Here is a 9070-nt window from a genome sequence, read left to right as displayed (position 1 = left end):
ATCGCTCAGCATTCATCGTGGCTGATGTGACAATCAACTTCAAATCCCTTCGGCGGGCCAGGATCTTCTTCAAAAGACCCATCAACACATCCGTATTCAGTGCCCGCTCGTGCGCCTCATCCATGATGATACAGGAGTACTTGTCAAGGTCAGTCTGAACAAGTGACTCTCGAAGGAGGACACCATCAGTCATATATTTGATAGCCGTGTTCGGACCAGTGCAGTCCTCAAACCGGATAGCGTATCCAACAAGATCTCCTAAATCAACCTCCATTTCTTCACTAACGCGTTTGGCAACACTCATTGCCGCGACTCGACGGGGCTGTGTGCATCCGATCATTCCAAATTTAGCGTAACCATCCTCGTAAAGAAATTGAGTGAGCTGTGTCGTCTTCCCGGAACCAGTCTCGCCAACGACTACCACCACCTGATTATCACGTATAACCCGTAAAAAATCTTCCCGTACAGCAAATGCCGGTAAGAATTCTCGTTGTTCGCGAAGTGTTTTGCTCTTACTAAACGAGCTCTGCCCACCTTCATCCTGCTTTTTCATATGTTGCGCAAATTTATTTCCGCCTTTATAGACCTCCTCTACAGGCATTGCGACAGCAGTATCCCCTTCATCTTCCTTCACGCCCATCAAATTTCCCAACGCGGTGCCAGCAACCGTCGTCGCTTCCTGCGCCTGCTTTTGGCGCTCCCTCTGTTGTCGCCGGTCTCGCACGACCCTACTGCCCTTCCGACTAAAAACAGCCATGTCACTTTGCGGATCTCGGACAGCGGAGACAGGCTCCAGCTGCTTGGTGAAGATCGTGCGGCCATCGAGGAAGGGTGGGCGGAGGTCGTGGACAAGTAGATGGACGCGAGTGCCCTCTTCATCTTCGGGCAGAAAGTCACCATCAAAATCGCGTCTTTGGGCGACTCCGGAAGTCAGCATCCGGTTTGTCTCCCAGTTGTCGATATCTTTGCGCTTTGCATCGCGGAGGGCAGGCGGGAGGTTCGAGCTTTTCAGCCTCTTCGCAGGAGGCTCGTTTGAGGCCATTATGAGAGTATACTGAGTTCAGGTATACTGTTAGCATGTGTACGGAAAGTTAGATGTTCGCAAATCCAGAAGGTGTCCCTTCTGGTGGTCGATGAAGAAGTTGTTTATGAGACGCAAGACGTGGGCGATATGGTAAGCCAAACATTGCAAACAGCTCAGTATCTAGATATATCACGTGCGTTATTTGATGCAGCTACAGAGCCCTTATGTCCAGAAATGATTAAAGCATATCCTATAGTCTATTGCTAGTAGCATTTTGCTACTCAATCGTGTTTCGTACTTCTAGGCTTCCATCAACGTCGGGCGTGGGAAGATCTTCCCCTTATATTCCAGTTAGGCTCAGCCAGGAGTGACCTGATAAGAGTTCGCCCCGCATCACGATTCCAGCTTTGCATTCAATCCAGCAGTCTCCCAACAGAATGACCAGTCAACCACAAATCGCGCCGAAGAAGCAGCAAGGTGCGCATCCTTCTCTTTTCTTGAGAGGCTCTTATCGCAGTTTGAAGCTAATGTCGAACAGAGCTGCAGGCGCAATACACAAACTTCAAAAACACCCTGCAGCAGCTAGCTCAGAAGATTGGAGACATTGAGCAGGAGGCTGAGGAGCACAAGTAAGCTTTTCTGGCCTTTCTACCTTTTGTCTCCATAGAGTCTCGAGCGAAATGTGGATAATGCTAATAGTTGTGTCCCTCGCAGACTCGTGATCGATACCCTAGAGCCCCTGCCTCAAGACCGGACGTGCTTTCGGATGGTAAATGGAGTTTTGGTTGAGCGGACAGTTGCCGATGTTCTACCTACGCTGAAAACGAACTCGGATGGCTTAAAGCAGGTACTGGAGGATATGTTGAAGCAGTACAAGTCGAAGCAATCGGAGCTGGACAATTGGAAGGTTCGTTTGCCGACCTTGATGAGCAGTCCCGTACAAATTGTTCAGAGAGTCGCTAACTTTTGGCACAACAGAAAAAGAATAATATCCAGGTTGTGCAACCATAAGAGACGACTTATGACTGAAAAATCTCGTTCGACTACGATATATGGACTGTCTACTTAGCCGAATGTACTATAAACCTTTCTCCTTTACGGATACACGAAGACCAAAAGGTGCTGTAGGATTTTCTCAATCGATTGCATTTGCTGTCTCTGTTAGGCTCGACGCAGCAGCCCTTCCCCCCGCGACAAACTGGGGATCCCTAGAGTTCAATCGGTTGAACTGTTATTGTTGGGGAGTCTCGAAGAGGCACCAGCAACAAACCAGCTGAGCTGAGACAGGGCAGTGATTCATCAGCGAAATAGCCGTGGAGGCTGAGCCCTCGATGCACTAGTGCCTAAAGCTCAAGGCTAGGGTGTTTGGTATATCGACAAAACAATCACTATAGATCGCCTGAAGCGATGCAAACCCCTGGGTAAGTTCTCGGTGGATGAATTCATACATTATTGCATCCCGCGTCACTGACGTCGACGTCTGTCGGAGTTACCGGATGCGCAATCCTGACCAATCGTTTAAGGCGCCTATGCATCAATTAGGCGCATGGTCAGTTTCAGGCTCGACTGAGTTGGTGATTTGTCTTGGCCGATAGCGCAATGGGAAAGTGTTTGTCAAAAGCATTAGGGTGAGTCTTGGCTACAGCTTCTTTGGTGAGGCTGCAATGATTGCCCATATTTGCGACATCCAGGCGATTGCAGTACACACCTTGATGCAGTGATTTCATGCTCATTGCTTAACGGTTGGCCTGTATACTGAAAGTCGAGGCATAGTCTGTACGATGTTCAATCCATTGATGACTCCAGTGCGTTTATAAGTAGATGCACAAACCGGCGCCCACGTAATATTTAAGCAACACTACTCTGGGCCACCGAAAGTTGTGAGTTGCAGATAAGCTAGGCTGTCTATAAAGACTTCTATGTCTGCCAATGTCTAAATAATCTGCTTGATATTTGTTGCAGCCTTGAATAATAAGTCATGAATGCCCAGTGGCAGTCATTGGCTTGGGAAAAATTTCAGGCCACAGACGAAGTGTTAGGAACTCGTCTGTGCCTCAACGCGCGATCCCTGCGCAGCGGCAGGATCAGAGGCCAAAAATATGAACTGTCGAACCAGTAGCGGGCCACCACTATTCGAGTGTGGGGAGACAGCGAGTCAGCAAGTCAATGGGATAAGGATAATAACCAGTTTCATAATCATCACGATGATTAACATGTAGAGCAGATACGCCCGTTAATCTTCTGTATACTCTGGTGAGTTTAATGATGTCGAGCAGTAAAGAGCCAGAGCCGGCCTCCAATAAGAGGTCACGTGGGTGTACCGTACAGATACAGCCCCCGCTTCCGACACTGGGTAAGTCATCCCACGCCTAACAGTAGCTGGTAATATATGGGGTATCGATACTGTCACGGAGACATTGCGGTTCAATCATCCCTCCCCTGCAGCTCTTCTTCCTTTCTCTTCTAAGACTCTTCCATTTCCATTCCCCCTCCTCAAAGCAGTATTCGAGTCAATTCATCCAATCACCGATATTTGCCTTCAACGTCCGTTTTGTTCTGTCCAAGATTGGAGACTAAGTTTATCAGTCGCCTCGGAACAGCTGGCGTGTTTCGCGTGTACCTGGTCTCCATCGGCCAGTGATCGTGCTCCTCAGCCAGACACTTCTGGTTCGCCAATTGCCTGCTGCGCGCATCGCGACCAGTCTCCAGTAATTACTCCTAACCTATCTCCTCCAGAGAATCAGGCCAATTATTTCTTCAACAAGTCAGATCTATTCCGCAGGCTTTCGAATCCTAAAGAATAACCCGGCCTTCGACTGTCTTCACCTGCGCAACGTGCCACTGTCCATAATTGGTCCACGGTTACTTGCGCGTTACTTCAGATCCGCCGCCTTGAGTACCGCTGACGTTATCGCTGTAAGTCTTCCCAGCAGTTGAACCAAGGCGTCTGGGAGTTTTCAGGACCCTAGCGCGTTATCCTCCTCCCTGGGCATCAAACCAGCCTTTCTCGCCCAATAAACAATAAAAATAGTGCATTAGAATTTAGAAGGGCAACCTAGCGCAATCTCTATGCTCCTCGGCGAATGAGAGCCTCCCCGCATCTCATCTACGCCGCTAGGGCAGAGTTGTCATGGACGCGCTGCCAATCCTCCCAACGGCCCTGATCACTGCTTTTTTGTCCCTGCTCAGGCTGTTGTGAAGCAGCTCGATGCCAGCCTAATCCCGCTTCCTTCCTTGGTCCATGCGCCTTGGAACCTGATCCTGAAAGCCAGTTGCGTGGTGTGCACTCTCTGACGTGGATGCCAACAGAGCTTATTCAAATTCATTACTTCCAAAACCGGAATCGCCTACACCTTCGCCAACAGCTAAAACCATGTCGTCGACCTCTCCCTCCAAGGAGCCCGAGGTGGAACAAGAACCTCAATCGGGTGAAGAACACGAGCAAATGGACAAGGAACAAGATAACCAAGCGCAAGGTCAGGGAGAGTTCGAGGTGAAGGAACAAGACAGATGGCTACCAATCGCAAATGGTTAGTTACGTTCCCTTGCAGCTCTGCCGTTCCCCTGATTTGCGCGTACCTTGCTTTTATCCGCTGGTCTACTGCTGTCGCCATACTATCCGAGCACCCTGCCGTTGGTTGCATACTTCCTTTCTCACTCGCGTCACACTTGCCTGGATAAATTGTTTATCTCTCGCGCCTAGGGCTTAAGCTGTTGTCTTGTTCGACTGTTTTCAGCCTTTCTTGTTAGGGGAGTAGTATTTCTCGTGATGCTAACAATAATCCTACAGTTGCGCGCATCATGAAATTAGCATTGCCAGATAATGCAAAGATTGCAAAAGAAGCTAAAGAATGCATGCAAGAGTGCGTGAGCGAATTCATCTCTTTTATTACCAGTGAGGGTGAGTGTGTTCTATTCGCAAATAGTTATTTGATGGAGACTAATCCCTTTGAAGCTTCCGAAAAATGTCAACAGGAAAAACGCAAGACAGTCAATGGAGAGGACATCCTGTTTGCTATGACCTCGCTTGGCTTTGAAAACTATGCTGAGGCCCTCAAAATCTATTTGTCGAAATATCGAGAGGTAAGACCTGTGCAACGTCTTTGGACGATCCTGTCTATCCCGGACGGCCTTTGTACTAGGGCAAGTGTCGCTAATAAATATCAGACTCAGTCTGCCAGGGGAGAGCATCAGAACCGGCCACCAAGTAGTGGGTATGCCGGGGGCGGACCCGTTGGCGGAGCTGCCAGCGGCCCCTCAGTCGTACGTGCCGGGGGTGCTGCGGCTGGAGGTGCCTTCCCCGAAGCATCTGATAATGCAGGCAGCATCATGAATCAGGGCTTGGACCCTTCTGAGCAGGACACTTCAGCTTATGGATACCCTCCCATGGTTGGCCAAGGCCACAACGGAGCTGGTGGCGAATCTTATTAGTCTTTCTGTTACGGGAATGTACAGGGGACCTGTTGATACGGGCACCAGGCTATCTGTCTTAGCTCAGGAAGACGGACACCTTCTTGCGCGATATAACAGAGTTGGGCCCTTGGTCGTTGTCGCCAATCGGTAGCCCATTTGAACATACAGAACTTTGCCTTACGGCATTGGTATCATTACAGTTTCTTGAAGACGCCGCTCCCTGTGCGGCATTCACATGGTCTTGGTTTGGTTGAAATTGTGTTATGGGGTCTTGTACACTGGCGTTTCTCAAACCGACGGAACACAGGACAGGGATATGATGAACCTTGTTAGGATTTAGCGCTTCTTTCCACTTTCTTACCTCTCGTACTATGCAGTCTTCTTTCCATTCCCTTTTTGGACCACATCACGCCTCCTGCAACTAACTACTATAAGTGTTCGTCACACCAAGACGTTACGCTGGCCTGGTTTCTTGCAATAAAGCGGCTGTTGGAAGCCCTATTTACGGGAATGCTGCGTTAACCACTTACTCCTAAAATGATCATGTATGTTTCTTTTCCAACAGAAGCTCGGAAGCAATGTCGGGCGGCCGATTTAACCAGAAGTGAGTATATCTATATCTGATAAACTAACTGCACAGATTTTAATACCTTTGGACACATTTGGCCTTTCCAGGATATAGAATATTCAAGGTCACGGGCTTATGTTCATACATTTGATAAAGGGATTTACGTATATGATATAGGTGGAATACCTGTAGGTAAATTATGCTCATGTTCTATGTCCATCCACTTTACCCGCACTCATCACAGCGTTGCCTTCAAATAATACCCAAACGCCAAGATCATTATGTTAAAATATGATCCAATACGGCCCAAAGATAGACTGGAACATAAGCTCTTTCATTCCCGCATGTACCCAAGTCAAGTATACTTCTCCAGCTACCCATGCATCCACCCACCATCCTGCAAGAGATCCGACATGGGCGTTTCTTGCCAGTATATCTGGCGCCATTCGTCTTCTAGCTCAGTTATCCCTTCCATAGTTGAAGGAAGGACTGGTCCCTCCAGATCGGTGAAGGAAAACAGCTGGCGCCAGTCAAGCACTTCGCGTGAATTATCGACTGTGTCCATGGGTGTTAGGTTGTTAGACGGAATCCAGGTGTCAAACGGTTGGGTTGTATAGGTGTGAGTATGAGCACTTAGCGTGGGTTGTGAGCGTGGATTATGGTGAGAAGCAGAGTCGATTGTTGGGACTTCGTAGGATAGCTGACTGCTTGGTTGTAGAGGGGGTATGCTGGGGGCGCTGGGCGGTGTAGCATTAGATGAGTTGACATTTGCCACGTGAGAAATGCCTGAAGTGTTCTTCTGCTGAGAGGCAGGGCTGTTTGTAGAGTTATTGCTGATATTGCTGACTCGACGGGGTCTGTCACTGGTTGTAGTTCGCAGATCTTCCTGGAGGCGTCTCGATTCCTCAAATAGTCGTAAGATGGTGCTGGCATGAGACCAATACTGGGCGAGCTCGCGGAGGGAATACGAAGCAGAGTCAAAGCGACGAAGGGCGTTGATTGCAAGAACCGGGTTGGAAAATCGGAGCTCGACCCGTACTTGGATCATTGCGGTGAATAGAGTGTGTACACCGGAATACCAGAGGAGTTTGAGTCGATCGTGCATACGAAGCTCTTCGAAAATCGAGGCTATCACTCCAGCTGCTGCGCTGCAGATTTCGGCGTCGTGGGGACCATAGTCATCAGAGTACGCTGAAGCTCTTGGATGAGGTCGATGGAGAAGAATTAGGAAATTATTGTAAGTGAGATGAAGCATGGCAGACCAGGGGTCCATATCTGACGCCCTCAAACGTAGTCTATCTGGAAGTCTCAGTGACCAATTTGCAAGGGCTTCGTCAGCCTCAAGGAGCGCAGCCTTGCGGCGTTCAGCGCTGATTCTAAGTCCAAACCGTTCCCGAACAATGTAAGAGATCATCGTGCATAACTCAGAAAAGTGGATGACAAAATCTGCCTGTACACGGACACCGCAGCCTTCAAAATCTGAAACTGTCAATGGAGAGACATCAGAATCCTCGAGGTTGCTAGGATCGTGCAAATTAGCGCATGGATAATCTTAGGCAATAGCATAGACCACTTACAGCGCTTGTGGTCGGCCATAAGACAAAGACACCATCACATCGAACTGTACTAAGATGTACCATAGTCTCCTCCACATTCGGCGATCCCGAGGCACAAATCTACTGCAAACCGGGTTACGGTGCATTCCTAGTCCAGTGGCAATCCTAGCCGCTATTCCAATCCAATAATGTGCATTGGCAGACACGTCGTCGTCAGCTACATCTGAGTGCCATGTCAATAGGAGCGCAGCCTGAACCAGGATGTCACGGTTCCGTTCAATCCTGTTGTCGAACAGCCACTTGGCACGGCGGAAAAAAATGTCTTTTAGTGTATCGCGTTCGGACTTCGGACGAGTGACATGGGCGCCAACAAGCAGAATAGTTTGAAGGAGGAGAATCGGAGGAGCATCGGCCGGGTCTCGGTTACGGTACTGAGACATAAACAACTCCTCTTCAACAATTGGGTAGCCTGGATTGACTTGTGCGAAGTATGCATGCACGAGCTCATCGGCTAGGGCAGGTTCGGGTAACGTGAGAGCGTCCATGAGTAGCTGATCATGGCCAGTCCGTAGCTGCCGCCGAGGTATCTCGTTTCCCGCGAAGTGGTATACATCGTCACCCGTGTCACGTTGCTGGCGGATCAGGAAAGACATGTTTGAGAGCTCGTGCCCAACGTAGATTGCTCGTACACCTCTTTGAATCGCCCGACTATCCGAAGCTTCCCCGTCAATCAGGTTCACTAACCGTTTCTCAATATCCGCACGCGACTCTCCCTCTGACGGATCTGACGCCGCGGGGCGGCTATAGGGCGGGGAATCCGGCTCCGGCAGAACATTTTGATATTGAGTATTGTTACCCGAATTATTATTGGATCCGGTACCTTTGGTATCGTACTGAGAACTACGGCTTCGGATATGTGGGACACGGTTCGCAACCCCAGATGGGGTTGTGATATCCGACTGAACAGCGCGGAGTGCGGTTGTGAAAGCACTGGGAGGCTCTAATGACGGCGAAAGCGAAGATATCGGCTTCGGCGCTTCTTCAGGGTTAGGGGGCCGACAACGGATCGGAACCGGGTCCAGTATCGAGCGCACCGCCAGTTTTTTCTTTTTTTCATGGATTTGACAGTCGGTCTTCCCCGCGGAACGACAATTGCTACATGGTAGCCCTACGAGACGAGCGTCGCATCGTACTTTACGACGATGACAGTGGACGCAGGCAGCTGAGCCTAGAAAGCACGGGCAGTCAGCAGCGGAAAAAAAATCTTGAAGAAGAGTTGACGCCAGTACCTGACTTGCGCTTATTCACACCATTACCTGAGGGTGCAAGGTTCGTCGGATGCGCTGTGGAGGACATAGCAGAAGCATTGACGAAACGATCAGGGCCCGCAAATTTGCGGCTTCATTCTCCGTAGACACCAATGTAAGTTTGGGAAACAGCAAAGGCTAGCAAGGCTCATGACATGATCTGGGATAACTCCCCTGCCTCAGGATTAAAGAGGGCGGAAGG

The 9070-nt window shown here is 49.5% G+C and overlaps 3 protein-coding genes across 3 annotated transcripts; 2 read left to right on the top strand and 1 right to left on the bottom strand.

Moving 5' to 3' along the window:
- Positions 1–1287: 1287 nt before the first annotated feature.
- BDW70DRAFT_126593 (putative prefoldin subunit 2) lies at positions 1288–2567 on the top strand. The gene is made up of 4 exons (XM_073735114.1): positions 1288–1501; positions 1563–1653; positions 1739–1931; positions 2003–2567. The coding sequence occupies exons 1-4, from the start codon at positions 1462–1464 to the stop codon at positions 2033–2035; spliced, it is 357 nt and encodes a 118-aa protein (XP_073600545.1). The 5' UTR covers positions 1288–1461; the 3' UTR covers positions 2036–2567.
- Positions 2568–3668: 1101 nt separating this feature from the next.
- Positions 3669–6102, top strand: BDW70DRAFT_126588 (nuclear transcription factor Y subunit beta). The gene is made up of 6 exons (XM_073735113.1): positions 3669–3732; positions 3790–3940; positions 4334–4554; positions 4815–4925; positions 4980–5107; positions 5192–6102. Exons 3-6 carry the CDS (start codon positions 4398–4400, stop codon positions 5453–5455), a joined length of 660 nt encoding a protein of 219 aa, XP_073600544.1. The 5' UTR covers positions 3669–3732; positions 3790–3940; positions 4334–4397; the 3' UTR covers positions 5456–6102.
- Positions 6103–6110: 8 nt separating this feature from the next.
- On the bottom strand, positions 6111–8917 carry BDW70DRAFT_167531 (Acetamidase regulatory protein; the record flags this gene model as incomplete). Its single annotated transcript, XM_073742249.1, has 3 exons — positions 6111–7525; positions 7583–8789; positions 8872–8917. The coding sequence occupies 3 exons, from the start codon at positions 8915–8917 to the stop codon at positions 6379–6381; spliced, it is 2400 nt and encodes a 799-aa protein (XP_073600543.1). The 3' UTR covers positions 6111–6378.
- Between the last annotated feature and the right edge of the window lie 153 nt (positions 8918–9070).

This window comes from Aspergillus foveolatus (genome assembly GCF_047715535.1).
Source record: "Aspergillus foveolatus strain CBS 279.81 unplaced genomic scaffold BDW70scaffold_2, whole genome shotgun sequence".
In the NCBI taxonomy this organism is placed as follows: domain Eukaryota; kingdom Fungi; phylum Ascomycota; class Eurotiomycetes; order Eurotiales; family Aspergillaceae; genus Aspergillus; species Aspergillus foveolatus.
Note: the sequence above shows the minus strand (reverse complement) of the source record. Positions and strands in the feature narration are given on the sequence as shown.

What these genes read in the sequence shown, in the direction of transcription:
- BDW70DRAFT_126593 (XM_073735114.1), top strand. Translation starts at nt 1,462, where the DNA reads ATGACCAGTCAACCACAAATCGCGCCGAAGAAGCAGCAAG. An exon ending in CGCGCCGAAGAAGCAGCAAG is followed by an intron (nt 1,502 to 1,562) that starts GTGCGCATCCTT and finishes AATGTCGAACAG; the next exon opens with AGCTGCAGGCGCAATACACA. An exon ending in CAGGAGGCTGAGGAGCACAA is followed by an intron (nt 1,654 to 1,738) that starts GTAAGCTTTTCT and finishes TGTCCCTCGCAG; the next exon opens with ACTCGTGATCGATACCCTAG.
- BDW70DRAFT_126588 (XM_073735113.1), top strand. Translation starts at nt 4,398, where the DNA reads ATGTCGTCGACCTCTCCCTCCAAGGAGCCCGAGGTGGAACAAGAACCT. An exon ending in CTCTTTTATTACCAGTGAGG is followed by an intron (nt 4,926 to 4,979) that starts GTGAGTGTGTTC and finishes ATCCCTTTGAAG; the next exon opens with CTTCCGAAAAATGTCAACAG. An exon ending in ATTTGTCGAAATATCGAGAG is followed by an intron (nt 5,108 to 5,191) that starts GTAAGACCTGTG and finishes AATAAATATCAG; the next exon opens with ACTCAGTCTGCCAGGGGAGA.